Raw genomic sequence first — 19693 nt, 5'->3', positions numbered from 1 at the left:
GGTGGAAGAAGTGAGTGAGTGAGGGGATTGTTGCTCCTTGTTACATTAGCTAGCTGTGAGCAGAGAACACGTCTAATTTAAATCCAATTACTCCTCGCCTGTTTTCCTGGTGCACGGCTGACGTGCTCTAATTGCGCTGAATGAGGTGCTGAGAGCCTTAGCATGCAAACACACACACACACGTTCTGAGATCTATACTTCATTGGATTTATGTACCGATGTGAGACACTGCTGCTCAATTCACTCCAGCACTCAGAGCTTCTGCTGCACTTTTTCACTCATTGAAACACAATGAAACCAGAACAATCCCACTGAACCATCGCTCTTGATTGTAATTGCTGTAATAAATAGTGGTTCGTTTTTCTATCGCTCACAAATATAGCTTGATTAGAGCTGGGTCCAGGTTTGCTGATTGTGCACAACTGGTAAAGCCGTCTTTCGAGCCATTATTCCCCTCCTCTTCTTCCCTGTGCCTGTTCCTCTGCCCTGCATGCATATGTGTTTCTGTTCCTCCTGGCACTGGAGTCTTTCTATGCCTCTTCTTTTTTTTGCTCTCTGTCGCCCTCAAATGGAAGTAGGAAATGATGTATGAAAGATATAATAGTACCGCAGGGATATAGCCATAGACGAGGGAAGAACACTGTGGTAAATTTAATAATTTGGATACTTTCAGCAGTTAGTAATGTTGTATACATATGAAAAGCAAAAGACACATGGAATGCCAGTAAGAAAAGGCATCTAGTAACATCAAAAAACAGTAAGCTGGACACTGGCTCCCTAATTAGCTCTGCCAGGGAGGTTCTTTTTTTGTCTGTGTTTGTTGGCAGGATTACACAAGAAACTACTCACCTGATTTCTATGAAATGTTGTGAAGAGGTGGAGTACGACCCAAGGAAGAAGTCTTTAAATTGTGCTGTGGATCCGCATCAAGGGGCAGATCCAGAACCTTTATATCACTTACATTAACTTTTGCGAGATAACATTTCAATAAGCAAATCAAGATCCAATAAATCTAGTGAATTTACATGTGGTTTTATAAGGAGACTGTTGGGCCTTGGGGAGGTATGTGTTCTTTGATTGCCATTCTAGTTTGGAAATGAATTATCTAACATGTAATTCAATAAGATTTTTAGTTTTTCAACACCACTTTAGACAGTTTGACACATGATAAAGATAAGCAAGGGACAGGTATAAAAAACAAGTGATGATGATGGAATTCCATTGATCTGCTTCAGTCAGGGTATTGAACGTCCTTAATGAGACAGATGCTTGTCGCACTTTACCCAAGCACAAGACGACATATTTCTGTTTAGCCAAACAGGTGAATATTCATACTTTCAAAGCTTGATCCACCAATTTGGATATTTTTACTTTCATCCAAACATCAAGTGTTCAGTAACATTAATCTAGTTCTATAATATATTTAATGTTAGCAGCCTTAAATACACATTAACTATTTTTTAATGACTTCTCCATTGGACTTCATTGGTTGCTGTAGCTCTTTTTCCATACATGTGAATTTCATCATGTTTTTTTATGCTGCAATACTGTGAAAGTTGCACCCAGCGGAAAGAAGCCCCTGCTTGTTCTATGACACCCTCCTCTAAGCTCACTCCTTATTCACTTACCCTCTGTTCCTTAGTGTCCAACATGTCACACTGTCCATGGTGCCATCATCTTGGCCAGAGAGAGTAAGAGAGAGAAGGACAACTTTATTGTGAACATTTTATTCCTGAGCTGCAAATTTACCCACAGTTAAAATTCTGTTGCTGTTAATAATATTAACCACAGGGTGATATGGATCTTTTTCAGTTTGAATTATCAACCACAAAAATCGAAACTTTATATTCCCTCTGGTTCTCTCCTTAGAAAACATTTTCACAGAATGGAAAAACAATCCAGCGTTACAGATGATTTATATTAATGGGGCATATTTTTTTCTGTGTTCTCAAGGTTGTTCTGGTAATAAGGCAGCAAAGCCCATTGGCAGTAGCGTTGACAGCGGTTCAAAGCATGAGTTTATGTCAGTTTAAGATTTACGTTTGCAGCTTTTTATGAGTTTAATAACGGTTTACGAGGACTATATTCCCATCGTGGATTCCCATTGCTGTTGGTCTGAATGGCTCTTGTCAGTGCTGCTTATTAATCAGTCTCTGTGCTTTTTGCCCCCAAAAAAGTACGTCTGTCAGACAGTCCTACAGAGCGTGTATTTTTAGAAACTGAGGTGCAGGGATAAGGGAAGGTGTCTGTGACGAGTGTTGAGGGGGACCATGAGATGCTGGTGTTGGTGAAAGATGCGGAAAGACTTAAGGGGGGGGGGGGGCTTTACAGGGTCTTTGGAATTCCTGGAGGGAGATAACTAAGTAGACAAGTTTCCATGTGTATTCCTGCTTCCCTGCCCCTCCTGCGTCTCTCGGTTCCCCTTGACAGGAGGAAAAGAGCAGGAGTGGACCAGGGGATAGATATGAGAGGAGAATGAACGACGGACCGTGGCCTTTAAGAGGAGTGCCGGTCCCAGTTTTGAAAGCATCTGTTGAGGGACTCGACTGGGAATTCCCTAACAAGGCCTCAGAGACCCGGGGAAGAGTTAGCAGGATGACAGGGGGGGCAGTCGGAGGGAAGGAAAGGAAGCAGATAGAAAGCCTGGTCGGAGGCTAACTAGCATTGGTTACGACACATTTCAGAGGCGGATTAGAGCCGGGCAGTCTCACAGTCCTCGTCCGTGACCTCTGAGCTACCTCACTTCAATCTGCTGCTGTTTTACCCCTGCACTCCTTTTCCCCTCCCTGCATCACAATCCCTCCGTTGGCTCATCAAAGGTTTTATGTGTGTTTGGTTGTGTGTATCGAGTCTCCTGTTCTCCGTTAATGACCAGCTAAGCCCGTTGACCAGTCAGAGAGCAGAACCCAGGTTGATTGACAGCTGTGGGAAAGGTCCCAGATGGCTCCTGTCGCAGGAGAGCGCTTTTCCAGACACTCACACAGCCACTCATCCTTTTGCTTTATTTCCTATTTTCCACACCACCATGCTTCAAATGTCACTTTCACATTTATCTCACTTCATTCTTCCAAGTTAATCTCTAATGTTGCATATCTTCATTGAGTGATTTCTTTTTTTTCTTTTCCCTCCATCCCTCTATCTACTTATTCCACCATGTGGCAGTACATCCATAAAGCTATGGGGGAGGTGCCTGCTCGCTCTGGAATGGACAGCTTTGGTTGTGTTGTTTGAGATATAATCCCTTTGGCTGTACCTATCTGTACGTCCGCTATAGTCGTGTCCGACGCTCCGCAGATTCCACTCAGCTTGGTAAATAAAACCCACGCTGCACAGATAAGAAGCCTGTGTTTGAACACGCATTTACACACACACACACACACACACACACACACACACACACACACACACACACACACACACACACACACACACACACACACACACACACACACACAGTTGCAGATGCCTGATTCTGTTGCTCTCTCCTCATCTTTATAGGCTGAGAATGTTTCAGTCTGATATAATCAGGGATGTAGTGTGGGATTAACAGTTGTCCAAGTTTAGTTTAACCATGTTTTTTACATATGAAGAAAGGTTTTCTTTAGGGTAAGATTGAAAAGTCTTTTATTTTGGCAGATTTTGTGCGATGACTTTTGAAACTCGAGGGCGCATACCTCTGTTAAGGCCTAACAGTTCCCTTAAATTCAATCCAGCCGCGCCGAATTACACACACTCATAGATATCAGTTCCCTAAAGATTCCTCTTATTTTCATTAAGATCTCTCCATCTTCTTTAGAAATTCACAAAAATGTCAAAAACGCAATGTTAAAGGAAAAAGCCTAGATCCCCATTTGTACAGATCCGCACCAAAACTTTGGTTCTTTCCTGAGTTTTCATGGTAATCCGTGCAGTACTTTTTGTGTAATCCTGCTAACGAACAAACAAACAAGCGCAGATGAAAACATAACCTCCCTGGCAGAGGTAAATTTACCATTTTGCTGTTTGTATCTGCCACGATATACTTCCCAGTCAAAGTATGGATTTTTTAAAGCGAGTGAATTAAAGACGCATTTGGTTAAAACTATAAAAATAAAATGAACCAGCATGGAACATGAAAACTGATGTCAAAACTTGATATAAACTTTGAAAAACTATAAAAGTTTAATAACTAAATAGTTTCTTTGGCCAAAACTAGTGGAGATGGTCTAAACTCATCCAATATCTCTTTGGCATTTGAAGCTAAGGGAAGCAGTAATGAGCAGTTTGTTCGTTGTCAGTGCCAAGACTCAGTTTGCAGTAACACGTTTTCCAATAGTGAAGGAGCCTCGGTTGAGAAACGCCCTGCATCAACATTTCTCTGAAATACACACAGTCACTTAAGATGCAGTCCAGTGAGAACAGCTTAACTTGTTCAGATGGTTTATTCTCAAAATAGATGTGGTTCAGAATTTCTCCCCATGTGTTTTCATAAACTCACACTCACTTACACATACTGTTCAAACGTGCTTTATCCTCAGCCTCGTCTCTAAAGCTCTCCTGACACTGCCACTGTGGTTATTGTTCTCACTGCGGCTCTCACTTGGTCCCACCTCACCATCTGATCCCTATCGGGGGGGAAACACCATTATCGGTCACTTTATTGTACAATTCAAGAGGCTGACAAACGTCCCTGAAAAGAGTCAAGCTTTTATAGTTCGCTGATTAACTGATCATTTATTTCTATAACTGATGAGCAACTCGATTTGCGACCCAACTTAAAATTCGGTTTTTCGTTTTAATAACAAAATAATGAGCAGCAGTCTTTCAATTTGTATTGATTTAATCTGGCTGTGAAGGCTCGAACAATATCCATTGTTTTAGTGAGAGCATCTGGGCATTTCCAGCCCAATTACGAGAACCATTTCAATTAGAGCCTGACAGATTTTTCGATTGGCCGATAATGAGCCTTTCACAGACATGTCAGTGTCAGTGTTTGTTTGTTTATATGAAAACTTTTATTTTACAAAAGAAACAAGGCGGTTAAGATGTGATAAATAATTTTATCATTTAATCTTAGTTACAACATTGAAAATATAATCTTTAATCATTAAGCCCTATACTCAGTGGAATGTGTTTTTATTGGCTGATGTACCAACGTATCCTGCAAATAGGACTTACATTTGTTTTCTCTTTAATTTAAAAAGAGACAAGCTAGTCTGTGATAGTGTAGTACGTGTTTTTTTTCTTGACACAACACTCCTAATCTTTCTCTTTATTTTTTTTCTTGCCACTGTAAATATAGCATTTACTAAGTAGATCACGTTGTACTGTCATTAAAAGACAGCATATGTCTTTGTACAAACATAGAGATGAGATGTGGGCTATAGTGCCCGGATCACTTCCTTCATGGTGTGATGTAACAGCCCTTATGTTCCAGCCACAAATACTTTCACATGAGACATGAGAGGTCTCTCTACACCTGCCTAAGTTTCCAGGTTCTGGTGATGAGCTGGAAAGAAGGACGAATATTTTTGAACGTATCTGCGGTTCTAAGGTGCTCTGTGGTTGGGAGCTAATGAAACACCTCACATGGAGTCCAGCAGACTTTAATCTCACACATACAGACCGTCACTAGTGGTTCAGCACAGTGACCCTGACTATGTGACTGTGACCACCTGCAACAGGAGCCAGGCTCTGCAGCTTTAGGCAGTTTGCAACAAGAGCTGCTCTGCCAAGTTTGACTTTTGAAAATGTGATGGAACTAGAACTCAGTAGTCTCTTTATACAATATTCACTCTATACAAAAACTTAATTTGGTTCAGCACCAAATTGCACACGCTCATGAATATCAGTCTCCTAAACATAACTGTTTTTTTTATTAGGATCCATGGGAAATCAATGAAATATTTTAAATCACCCTGTCTCGCGTTAAATTGGAAAAGATTAATGGGTTCTTCCATGCCCCACCCCTCCCTCAAAATTGAGCAGTTGTTTAGTTTTTTGAGTAATCCTGCTAAATAGCTAACTAATGCAGACGAAAACATTACCTCTGTGGTGGAGCTAATTAGGTGCAGTAAACAGTTGTGTTAGAATCAATCACTTTCCTGCATTAGTCTATGAAGGTTAGACTAAAGAAGTGTTTTTAAGATTGGATATTAAACAACATCGACCAAATGATGTTCTTATCTGGACATTTTCATAAAAATAAACTTGTTGAGGAAATTAATCTTTGTCAAAGATAGATTTGGTGTTTCTTCACTTAAATGTCTTATTACTTTATAGCAATGGAAGACGATCTCAGGTACTTCAGTTCAGTGGCTTGTAACAAAACCAAATCCTCTGTCTTGTTGGTCAACGCTCCTCTTGTCACATGATAAGACTTTGCTGCCCTGTGATGTGATGCTTTCAGTTTATTTGTTTCTCCAAACAGAAAACATGTCTCCATAAGATTCAAAAGATTCCACACTGCTCAAACCCCCAGATACTACGGGATCGTCATCTGGGATTGGTCAACCTTTTGCTCGGTTGCCTTGGCGATGGTGTCCTGAAATACAACACCCTTTTGAAATTCTCGAGGGCCGGTGTACCTGATTCCATGATATTAACCTCATCAATCTTTTCCATCTGGGATTTTTTAAGATGTCTGGCTTATTCTTTGCAACACACTATGGCACATTTGATCTCCTGAACATTCTTAACATGGCGCGACTTTTATGACTTCACCAAATGAGAATTCCCTTTCATGTTAAACGCAACATGAGCTGATGAAGTATCTCATAGGTGTCAGGGCCTGGTTGAAGAGAGGGTGTCGTTAATTCTGCTCAGGCACCGAGGCGTTCTCACAGCGTCGCTGCAGACACTGGTGATTTAGAGGAGAGGGCCCTGTAGAGACTGTCACCCGCTGAAAACCGATTCCCAGCTTGACTAAGCACACACATCAGAACATACTCAACACACCAGTGACTGTGTATGTGTCTATTTGAGAACCAGTAGATTTTGTTAGCTGTTGATAAAAGTGTTTTTCAGATTGGGGCTACACCACAATTTTTGACATTTGAAATCTTAACTCATCTGAAACACAACAGCATCTTGGGTTAGTGTTTTACTTTCAGTGGAAAATCAAACACCACATGGGGAGTTGCACCAATGTAGACGAAGCAGGACATCGCCAGGGGCCCCAAGCTGAGAGTGGGCCCTCAAGAACAGCTGATTATGTCAGTCCACAGCAACTACAATTTTGTGAGAAACCCCTTAAAATCTATGATGGGATATGTACAGGAGTTCAATGACATTATTAGAAAGCCACTATCAAGGCTCTATGCCACTAACTTTCTGATAAAAGCTTTGTAGTTATAGAGGTTTGAAGTGTAGAACATCGGAATATCATGGTGAAGCTTTGCATGTATACTACAGCTTTACTTTTATTTATGTGTAAGCACAATATGAACTTTGTTAATTTGAATGCTAAAATAATAAAGGGGCCAGCAAAGTCCCTTGAAAAGGACACAGACACCACAGATGGAGGTCGAAAAAGGTCAAAAGACAAAACACAGTGCAAGTGGTTCTCCAGTGTACCTGACTTCAGAAAATAAAAAAATTCTGTTTCAAAAAAGATTCACAGATCTCTTGTTTCAAGTCTTCAACACAACCTGATGTTCATTTTGTAAAGAACTCCTATATGGAGTAAAATAGATCATAAAACACAATATGCATTGGGGTGTGGACACCGTGTGATTGACGGGTGGACCCTAACCCCAGTGGGTGCAGGTCGCAGGTGTAGATGGGCTTCCAGTGTTTATGAGCTCTCAGTCAGACTCGCCCTTCTCCATATATGGTTACTTCTGCTTTCAAAAATCCAAGCTGCCGCTGCACACTGTGCCAAACTCAAGGCTTCAAAACGACTGCTCACAATTTTGCGGACACACAGCTTTGCACAGGTATCCTTTAAATTGACTTCCACTCATTGTGGACATCTGAACCAAAACCTTATTCCTATTCTTAAATATGACCAATTCATGTCTAACAATAACCTCTGACTAACAAATAATTGCCAACACTATGTTTTCAACTTTTTGGATGTTGTGAGTTATTTAACTCAAAGATACATCCATATTCTGATATTCTGAGTTTTCTTTTTCTTGAGATTTTTTATTTCAAGTGTCAGTAGCCCTGCAAGCAGATTAACTTTACTGTGCAAACTGAGACATGCAAACAATTAAGTTCCCCACACTGTAAAATGTTTTGCTGCAATAAACTTCCGCCTCCAGTCATTGATTGAATCCCATTGGATGCACATAGTGGAGTTGATTTAACTTAAATTGAGCTCTGGCTGTTAAACCTGCTGGAAAATCAGCGTAGTGTCAAGCACTAGAGCTGCTGCTCCAGAGTGTGCAGCTGCTCTCCACTGGGAATAATGGCCTCGCTCTGCATGGTGTTGAACTAACACAGCTTTTGGTGTGACAGCTCCAAAATCTGTTAGAAACTCCCTGTGCAGAAGCAGTTGTGGAGTTCCTCTACTCAATCCTTCAGTTTTTTCCATGAATGTGTCATCTAACAGTACAGTATAGTCAAACAAAGCCAAATTAAATTAAGGATGTGTCGGAATCCAGACCTCCCTCATCGTGCTGGCTCACGTTCATCTGGATTTTAGAGCCTTAATCTATAAAACAAAAGGAGGGGAGAGAGTTAAGTAAATAAAGTGTCACATAAGAATTATGAGATTAAAAAGCACGGGACAGATTGTATGGAAGAAGCGTGCTACAGTGCATATTGGATATATTAAATAAGCCATTTTTAAGACAGGAACTCCAGAAAATAGAAAAGCATAATGGGGTCCGGACTTTCTCTGGGGTTTGCCTCTCGCATATGAACAATGCAGCAGGAGATTCTTTGGTCAGACACAGAAATCTGTTGAGGTGACGGGTGACACAGCGAGCAGGAGGCAAGATAAAGTGTATAAAGTCCTCTACGGAGATCACATGTTTTTATTAACAGCACATCGACACCGGCGTCCGCCCTGATCACCAAAAGTTCTGGAATCTCGTCATCTTTCCAAGTTGACATCTTTGTCTGTGTCTTCTATGTTTATGGCACCTCTTGATCTGCTGTGTTCTCCCATGGGCTCAATCGGACATTATCTAGAGTTTTTACTACGGGGCTGGCAGGAGCTACTCTGGATAATATCTGACTCAGACGTCTGCGTTCTCTCCAGCAGCCCATCCGGATAATTTCAGGAGATTATCTGAAGTTCAGTGCCTGTCTGAAAGCAGCTTAATTTTCAGAAAAAAAGGGCAGTTTCAGTCTGATAAGCTTGTGAAAATTGCAATGAGCAAATGAAGCTGGTGTCAAAACTGGTGTGGACGGAGGTCTGATAATGTATGTGGCACATGTGACCCGTGCTGCTCTGTGGCCCATTTGAGTGTGAATGTGTGTTCGATCTCGTGGCGGTGGTCCACGTGCCCGCTTCACATGAGGACTGAGTGGGTCAGTGTATGTGTGAGTGTGTGTGTGTGTGAGACAACAGGCTGAGAGGGATGGAGGAAGAAGATCTCCTCATGCTCGGCTGCACGCGGCGTTATTCGCAGCCACTGCCATCACTCTTCCTCATGTGTGACAGCGGCTCTCCAAAGAGTGTGTTTGGTGTGTTTGTCATGTTTCTCAGGCTCGACCTCGCTGACAGAGGTCGGCCTCTGAGTCGCGGGCATGCTGGCTGGGTCAGAAACCGAAGGGGAGGGAAAACATTACCATTGAAGATGTTTGTGTGTGTGTGATGCGCGTGTGTGAGGGTTTGTGTGTCGCTGTCAGCACAGGTACACTGTGTTCTTTTAAAGTGTCTGAGCTCGACTGGTTTAGCTGAGTGAGAGAGGGAGAGTGGGAGGGAGCTGTCAGGGTAGGGACATTTAACTGGTGGGATTTACGTGTGTGTCTGTGCGTTTGTGTGCGCTTTGTGTGTTTCAGGGTTGCCCAGTGTATAAAGGGATTAACCCTGTGGGAGTTTGACTGTGCTCTCATGTGTCTCCAACTGTGCTGTCTGGTACAGCTTCACGCACACACGCACACACGCACACACACACAGTGCAGTACACAGAATCCTAGACCACACACTTTGCATTCACTTCATCATGTTCACAAAACTTGTATATACATTCACACATAATCTATCTCCCTGTCTCTCTCTGCTGCTCTGTTTCTACACACACGCACACACGCACGCACAGCCAGTCCCCAGGGTTGTGTGCAGATAGTGTGGTTGTGACACAGACAGACTACAGGCTGACCTTTAAGTTGGGGGCATGGGGCTGGATGTGGTCTGGCTCCGGGAGGGACTCCATGAGGCTGACTCGCAACAAGAAGAGTCAGGAAAAGGCTTGGCAGGGAAATCCTCCTCCTGTCTCCATAGCAACGGTCACCATGACCAAATTCCATCACACTCCTCACCAGTCTTCTCCTGTTTCTATGTCTTAGTGTCTAAAAAAAAGTGGTGACCCTCCAGCATTCTGTGCTCTATTTGATTAATATGTTTGTTTATGCCCTGAGCTGTGTCTCACAGATAGCATCACTGTAGAGATAAGACGGAGCATTATCACTTCATCATCACCTGAGAAGGAGAATTTTATTTAACATGCAGCACACTTAGGAGCAAGAAATCCTCCCCGCCACAGAGTCGATCCTCAATGACACGAGACGGGCGCTGATGGGTCCTTGGGATTCAAAGTGCAGATGGCTGCCGGCACAAATGAGGACTTAAATGGCTGAGTGGAGCACTCGGGACGCAATGAGACGGCCGAGGGAAGAGAGTGCCAGGCTCATTGAGACAGGATGGAGAGGATGCAAACAGTTCTGCATGGTGTCCTGGCTAAATGATGGCTGACAGGCGTAGCATGGACGGAGGAGGAGCAGTGTCTGCTCTGATGCACTGGTCTGTTGACCGGCTAAGGACAGAGTGAGGAAGAGGGCAGAAGGGAACATGCAGGGGGGATCCCCAGTCAGTGAAATAATAGCAAGACTCACTGCATGTCTACAAGTCAGGTGTTTGAAGAAACAAACGTTGACAAAACAATTTTGACTCCACGTCCTCTTACTTCCTTGGTTTGGAGCTTTCATCCACATAACATGATCATCATCAGCAGATTTAGTTAACTCTGCAAAGGACATTTTGTTTTCACCCCTCCCTGTTTGTTTATCTGTTGATTAGCAAGATTACACAAAAACGACAGGATGAACCGATTCAATTTTGGTATAGATTTGGATCAGGGGGCAGAGCCAGGATCTTTTTCACTTTCTTTAACATTAGCATAAGCTGGTTATATATAAGTGTGTGCAATTTGGTGCAGATCAATATAAAAATCTGGATCGTGTGACTTTAAGTGTGGTTTAAGGTTTGTGCCTTGATGGAGTGACGTCAGTTGTCGTGAAAATGCAGATGATACAATTGTCTGATTCTGAACAACCACTATGACATCTCACCGATGCTGACTTCAACTTTGGGCTGATATAGTTATCCAACAACCTTGTCTAGAAAGTTGATCAGTAATATTCTGATCAAAACAATGAGTAAACAAGATGCTAGATGGCCAGATGCTCAGTGCTGATCTCAGAGCCCACCGGCGATCGTCTGTTGATTACAATCACAATGGCCAATACTTTGGGGCTTCCTGTGTAGACAGCGAATATCAGGGCCAAGACTCCATCTTCCTTGAGCCAGACACAGTTTGCAGCCAGACTAGTTTCTTTTACCACACGAGTAGAATGTTTCTCCTCACAAAACACAATCAGTGATACTTGTGTAGGTGTTTTTCTAATCTTTATTAACATCTATTTGCATATGCATAGAAATTCAAGCAAACTTGCCACATTTAAGCACTCTTTGTTTTTTTTATTGGAAGAAGGTGTTTAAACTCATGGATAAATACAGAATATTTGAATATATGCACTTATGAATTTCACTACAGAGAACTGCAAAATGCATTGAAACTACAGGTGTTTCCTGCATCGGCCAGTATCAGTATCTGTGTACTATTAGGTACTGACCTTCAGTCTATCACACTCTGGCATTAATGTCAGCTCTTCTCTGGCGGAGAGTCACCTGGGATGACGTGTATCACCAGACTGCATCTCCTGATTCTGTCTCCCTCTCTTCCTCCTCTCCGTGCTTTTATCACTCTGTCTGGACTCTTGTTTACGTTGTCATCTCTCGCTCCGTTGTGAACCAGGGGTGGTGCAGGGCCAGGAGGAAATGACATGTGTTTGACAGGAAGCCGCCTTAGGGATGGACAGGGCGGCCCTCTTTAACTTCGCTCTGCTGCCTGTCCTACAGCATGCACACACACACACACACACACACACACACACACACACACACACACACACACACACACACACACACACACACGCGCGCAAATGGAAAGACAGGCCGTCTCTTCCTCTTCTCGTCACCCTGAGACACATTCACGCCCTTGTCAATAAAAACATATATTTAAATGGTTTGTTTGTTGAGTTATTTATTGTTTGGGTGTCACCGAGCAGCTCTCTTGTAGCGGTGGTGTTTTTAGGGTCTCTGTAGGAACCACTCGCGCTGCAGGCAGGACACGTGGACCACGTCTCCGTGCACACTCTCTATTATCTTTCCTCTCTTTCTTTATGAGACCATGGCAGCCATAGACCAACTACTGAATGGGTTATTTTTAGGGGTGTTATTTTGGCTTATAGATGGACGTGAATCTGCTAGAAATTATACAGCTCTAATATTGAAAAATAGAAAGTCATCACTCTAAAGTGCGCTGTGTCATTTGCTCAGACGTCCCCCATTACTGTGTTGGAAAGTTTTTTAAAGACGCGTCCAAAAAGAAACATAAAAGTGACCATCCAGCTTTTAAGAACTTTTCTACAGGAAGACCCATTACGCTTATTAAAAATAAAGTTATAAATGTCTTGCATCTCCATACTCCTTAAAGAGCTATGAAACAAAGCCAAATTCATATAAATCAGTCAGACAAAAATAAATGGTGAAAGTTAACTAATAGAAAAAGAAACATTTTTAAAGTTGAATGGCACTCAGCAGAGCACCTACCTCCTCCAAGGCCCTGCAGTCAAATTCAATCAAGCTTCACCAAATTATACAGACTCATTCATATCAATTCCCTCAATGTGGCTGATCTAGTTCAAGACTCATGAATTATTTCCTGGGTAAGTGGTGAAAATGTCACAATGTTAAAGAAAGTGATAAAGAATTCCTTGATTCACCTTTTTGTCTGGTTACACACCTACATTTTATTATAGGTTCTTTCTGTACCTTCCTTCCACCAAGTTTCATGGAAATCCATTCAGTAGTTTTTTCGTAATCCTGCCGACAAACAAACAAACAAAACCTAACTCCCTTGGCTTAATTCATTATGTAGTCAGTTGTATTTTAGCCGTGTGGTAACCCTCTTCTGCTTTTTGCCAGTTTTGGTGCTTTCAAAATTTGTTTTTTTTTCCATTTTTGACACATTAAACTCACATCCACTTCTTTTAATTTCGTCCCTTTGCACAGGTCTTGATGCTCGTCGACGACGATGACAACTTCCTGAGCCAGCGTCTGCCTGTCCTCTCCTCCATGTCACAGCAGGGCGGTGTTGCCACAGCCTACGTCTGCCGGGACTTCACCTGCTCTCTGCCTGTAACTGACCCCCAGGAACTGCGTCGCCTCCTGCTGGACGGGGCCTCGGACACGCAGGCAGAATGACGACCAAAGAATTTTATTTTTGTGAAATCCTCGGAGACTCTTCCCTCTTAGTCTGCAGCCCTAGCTTAGCTTTTTATTGTTTGCTGTAATAGTCTGTGTCTGTCGAGATTAGGATGCCAAAGCTTCCAAATTCAATGCCACATGAGTAGGAGACGTTACCTTGAGTTCAATGGGACCTTTAACTCCTCTTTATATACCTCAAACATCAAGTTTCATCGTAGCAGGCTTTCTGGTCTCAGGTGCACAAACATCCTTATAAAGAAATATGCACAGGAGCAGTGGCAGCTTTCTGAATACACTGCACTCTATAAAAAATGTCCAGGCTTGACTGTAAGCCCACAAATAAACTACAGACTCTTCATAGACGATAATCGAAAACCACTTGGATGAACTGGGCCGTGAGTATTTTGCAGAGGAACCTGTCGGCCCTGTTGTCCGCTCCTCGCCCCGCGTTCCGGCTCCCACATCCACGTCACATGGATCTGACAGTGGACGCCTGCATGCCCTGGTTGTGTGTGAGTGTGTTTAAAAAGAAAAAGGTTGGTTTGCAGGCTTGTATGTATCCCTGTACATGAATTGTAAAGTTTTATCATGGATGCATTTGGTTTAACTTTTTCTTTTCCCTTGTCATTTGGTTTAATGCAACATAACAGATGAGACATTACGAGACAGACTGTACTACAATGGGTGAAAAAAAAGTATTTGTCTAACGGGGGAGGAAAGGAACAAAAAACAAACATTAACCAACAATAACTTTTTCACAATCATTTTTAGTGCTTCAAAATTGTGAGGTTTCCCCTCCTCAGCCGCCCCCTGGTCCTGGGGAGGAGGCTGGCTGACGGGGGTGCACCTCATCACCATTCACCCCGCCTGAGCAGCCCCCAGACCCGAATGGGAGAGAGTCTGTTCTCGTGGGGAGAGGGAGTCAAATGTTATCCACCTACTAATTCCACAAACGTCTGTCTGTCTGTCTGTTGAACGCATGTCTCGCAAACGTTGAACTTATCGGCTTCACACTTGGCATGTGTATTGATAATGGCAGAGTTCAGTATCAATAAAATCTGTATAAACAGGCGACCAGTGCTCTGTAGCAGTCAGTGGGGGCGGGGCAGTGTGTCTTCGGTCTGTGGACTGAGTGGAATATGTCTTGTTCAACGTCCTCTACAGCAGTGATTTGTAACTGGGTCAAAACACAGGTCAACATCATCACCAGATCATTTTATTTTGTTCACCATACACAGTTTGACTGACACAATCAATTGATGGGTGGTCATGGTAACAAGATTCATAGAATCACTTCCTCTTTAGCAATTAGTCTTCAAAGTAACTGCCAGCGTTCATTCCGTTGCTGCAATGCTTTTCTGAGCAGAATTACGGAGCTTTTATTTTGAAAAGTTGTGAACTTGAATCCAAAGATTCTGCTGATTGCTTAACAGAGCTCTGAACTAGCCAACAAAAATAACACAAGTTCCGTAAATCATTCAAACTAATATATAATCCACACACACGAACAGCAATCAAGGTAACTCTGTTTCATTTGAAGAAAAACACTGACTGAAAAATCTTCACTGCAGATTAACCAGGTGGGATGAACACAAAGTTTTCTAACTTCACGCTGCACCATAGACTGTTTTTAAAAACCTCTGAACACAACGTCCAGCACACAAACAATAAAAAGTGACAGTAGATTGTAGAACTGTTTGAAGAGGACTCACTAATGACATGGAATAATTCTGAACTTGCTCCAGAGCATCAACACAGGCCAAGAGAACAGAAGGTTCCAAACAGGTAGGTTTAGAGCGGGCACTGCAAGAAAAGCAGGGGTGTATATATTACTCTGATGTTTGGTTTTACTTGTAGTAACCTCACAGTGAAGTAGGTGCTCTCTCACAAGCCTCCGTTCACCATCTGCTCTCACCTTTGTTGGTTATTTCTGTTTTTTTCTGCTGTGGCAGAAACTCGCGTCCCCTGATTTTTGTTAGAAGTTAAGACGACAATAACAAACAGCATGTATACGCACAACCCTGAACAATAAAGCTGTATGTTCTTACGAGCAGTGTTCATTTCAATTTTTGAACGGATGCTTCACTTGACGTTTTCATGGGGCGGCTGCCATCTTGAACCGAGGCTTTATATATGGAATCTCTCAACACCATTGGTAAAAAATAACAAATATTTAGCTTTGAGACTCCGAACCACTGACGGAACAGATTGTGGCATTTTTATGATGTTCTATTTCTCTCAGTCCAAGATGGGAAATCTCTTGGAAGTTAACGGCGTGAGTGTGTCCCAGCAGTCTGCTTTCTCTTCTTCTGTACTATAAATAATCATCTTACTGTTGTTTACTACCCCCCCCCGCCCCTCCTCCTCCTCCTCCCCCCCCTCCACAGCAGGCTGGATGAAGGTAATGTAAACTCAGTGTGACTGTATGTTGTAGCGAGAGGACGGGGCACATGGGAGAGAGAGTGTGTTTGTGAACGTTTGTGTATGAGGAGGAGACAGATGGACTGCTAATGCTGAGGCGAGGGAGTTTGTCTCGGAGGGTCCGGCTCTGAGCTGTGGAAGCGAAGGAGGAGGAAACAACGAGGAGTAGAAAAGAACAAGGAGGAGAAAAGGCAGCAAATGTGACGCTTCCACTGTGACGCCATGTGCGGCCTTGTATCCTTCACCACCAACACCTGGGCCGCCGGCACTTGTTTACCTCTCCTTCTCTCTCTCGCTTTTTTTCCTTTGTCTGCCCCACCCTCCATCCTCCTCGTCCTCCTCAGGTCCGGCGGGGGCCTCGTCGCCTCAGCAGCGAGGGAAGTCATTTTGGCAGACGGCTGCTCCTGCTTCAGGATCAAGAAATTACCGGGAGAGAAAGTCAGAGTGAGGAACAGAGATGGGGGGGAGAGAGAGAGGGATCACTCTGTTCCATTTAAGCTCCGTCGTATCCTGACCTCACTTCTCTTAACCTGTCAGATTGGGGGCAGTCAAGTTATTTTTGTCTCTTTGGAAATCACTTTTCATACATTTCCAGCGAATGCTTCCAAACTCTGATCTCCCCCGGTGTCTCCCCCTCACACCCTAACCTTCTATCTTCGGTTTCAGACACTGTCTCTCACTCTCGATGGCTCTTTATGTGAGCACTTTGAAACTGCCGTCATCTCAGTTTTCTTCCTGTCACACACATACACACACTCACATATAAACAATGTTTATTCTCCCTCCCCTCTCTTGAATTCCATCACAATTCTACATGAGCTGAATTCTTATTTGTGCTGAGATCAGTGGTTGACTGCTAACCTGATGCTCTGTTAATTACGGGGATGTAATATATGTGCTACAGATCAGTGATGACTTTGATGATTACTTGGTATCGGCTCAGAAACATACAAACAGCAAACAAAGCATCAGACCGTAAATTTGAAGGACAGTAGAGCGCAAACCTCCAACAAGGCTCAACAGTCCCCTTATGAAACCACATTTAAATTCACTAGGTCTGGATATTTATTTGGATCTGCACCAAATTCAACAATCATAAAATAAGTCTCCCAAACAGAAAACAATGAAAATGTTTTAAAAGACGCATCCTTCCCATAAATTCTGTGATAATCTGTCCAGCAGTTATTTCGTAATCCTGTTAACTGACAGACAGACGAACGCAGATGAAAACGTAACCTCCTTGAGAAAAACAAAAATTCAAGTTCGAGGCTCAGGAGGTGACGCTTTATGGAAACTAGAGAAGAAGCAGTGTGAGCGTCGAATTTAACACAAGTTATGAGTAAAATATGGAACTGTATGTCTAAGAAGCCAATGGAGGAAGGTTAACATTGAGTTGGTGTTGTTTCATAGTAAAAAGATGAGCTGCTGCATTTTAGTGCTATTTTAACGAGTAACAATAATAATGAAAACCATTTCTACATTAGCAGGCCGGTCGCCAAGAATGGGAGGCGGGGTTACGCCTCACACTCCTGGTCCCTGTCAACCACAATCGACAAATACTTTTGGATAATATTACGAGCACCATGACTTTTCCAGATGGTTTCCTCGATCCTGCGCAGCGTCCTGTAGAAATGTGTCTGCGGGTTTGGATCCGATTCAGACGGCCTCTCCAGCCTGGACAAAGTGAAGTGCAGCTTTCAGCCAACAGCAGCTCTTAAAAATGGTGAGTGAGGCCTCGGAGCTGTCAGTGCAGCCATCTTGATTTCATCTTAACTCCGCTGTTTCACTGCTGTCATACTGTTTCGCTGAAGTAACGTCTTGATGAGGATTTACTGTGTTTCAAGGGCATTTGGAAGGTTTTTATATACGATTATATCTAAATGGACTGTACTTATATAGAGCTTTTCTAATCTTATCCACCACTAAAAGCACTTTACAGCACAAGTCACATTCAGACTCGCTCACATATTCATACAGGGCGTCTATACACAGCACTTTTTCTATCAAACAGCCACCAGGGGCAGTTTTGGGTTCAGTGTCTTGTCTGTTGGCGCGTGTGGACTGAAGGAGCCAGGGATTGAACCACCCACTTTCTGGTCAGTGAACGACCACACGCTCTACCTCCTTAGCCACAGCTGTCCACAACTGTGGCCCTTTGAACATTGGTGAATCTCAGTAATGACAAAAAAGCACAAGCAATAATTCAAAGTTTTATTCCTTTTTTATATCGTATTTATATATTTAGTTTACATGCATCCTAATCCAAGGCCATGCCATTGAATGAGGGGCAATTGCAAAGAGTCATTAACACTCATATAAGCAAAGAATAAGAAGATAGCATCCTGCATATTCAATCATATCAATAGAAAGGAGAGAACATTATATGAAAGCAAACTGATACAAATATAAAGAATAAAAGCCATAAAACATCAATAGATTAAAAAGAAGTTGACTTACGTAAAATTCTGTTAATATGAGTTTTAAGAAGTGATTCATTGAATCGGCCAGCCTCATCTCCTCAGGCAGGTCGTTCCGAGGGGTCCTGATGGCATAAGCACGGTCACCTCCGTTCCAGACGAAGACGAGCTCTGAAAGTGATTTGACTTAAGATCAGTTCTAAAGTGAACAGGGAGCCGGTGGAGCGAGGCCAGGATTGGGGCGATGTGAGGTGAATGGTAAAACTGTTCTGTGAAGCTCTTAAAGTGTTCATCAAGACCAGAGAAGTGCCGTATAAATACAGAGCATTTTACCGTTGAATTAAACAACTTAGATTTGAATCGTTATCCTCTGATTCCAATAACTCACACCATAATATTGGTTTACTGAATAAGAGAACACACAAAACGCTGATATCTTTTTATGGAAAATACATTAAACAGAATCTTGTTTATGTCATGATTTTTGTTGTGCTCCCTTGCAAAAGAAAATTATTTGTTTTCTTGGGAATGCTAAAATGTAACAATTTTATCATGTCTACAAAAAATATGACCGAGGGAGAAAAGAATGTGGCTCTTGTTGTTTTTTTTACCACAAATGAAGTCAGTTTCATGGAGAAATCGGACGGTAAATGTTGTTGAAGACTTCTGTAGAGTTAGGTGGGATGAAGATGGAGAAGGAGGCATCACCTGCCTAGTGAAACTGCCAAATGATACATTTTTACCAAAATTGTTAAAAAGTTACAATTTATAACAAAGATATTTTAAACACTAAAATGGGTGTCTGTTATTTTTGTGTTTTTTGTTTTGAGTGGAAAGGAGGAGTGTGTGTGTGTGTGTGTGTGTGTGTGTGTGTGTGTGTGTGTGTGTGTGTGTGTGTGTGTGTGTGTGTGTGTGTGTGTGTGTGTGTCTTTGTTCCTGTACTTATATCTTTGTGTGTGTTTGTGTTTCCGTGTGCCAGCTCGCGATCAGACATGACTGCTGTGTTTCGGTGTGTCTCTGTGATAATGAGGCCACAAGGGGCTGAGAGGAGCGCCGCACTAACCTGGAGACAGGAGAGGGATCAGAGACGGGTGTGTGGGTGCGGGCGGAGACGAGGAGGCTCTTATTCTCTGCCTCTACCTTAGAGCTC

General features: G+C 42.7%; 1 protein-coding gene across 1 annotated transcript in view; it reads left to right on the top strand.

The window, feature by feature from the left end:
• The window catches only part of spata20 (spermatogenesis associated 20), a 43186-nt gene extending 28957 nt beyond the window's left edge, over positions 1-14229 (top strand). Inside the window, exon 16 of the mRNA XM_034570804.1 lies at positions 13511-14229. Coding sequence (XP_034426695.1) covers positions 13511-13702 — 192 coding nt within the window. The 3' untranslated portion in view covers positions 13703-14229. The remainder of the gene's footprint in view (positions 1-13510) is intronic.
• The last annotated feature ends 5464 nt before the right edge of the window (positions 14230-19693 follow it).

This window comes from Hippoglossus hippoglossus, chromosome 19, assembly GCF_009819705.1.
Source record: "Hippoglossus hippoglossus isolate fHipHip1 chromosome 19, fHipHip1.pri, whole genome shotgun sequence".
Lineage (NCBI taxonomy): Eukaryota > Metazoa > Chordata > Actinopteri > Pleuronectiformes > Pleuronectidae > Hippoglossus > Hippoglossus hippoglossus.
The sequence above is the reverse complement of the archived record's forward strand: the minus strand, read 5'-3'. Positions and strand labels throughout refer to the sequence as shown.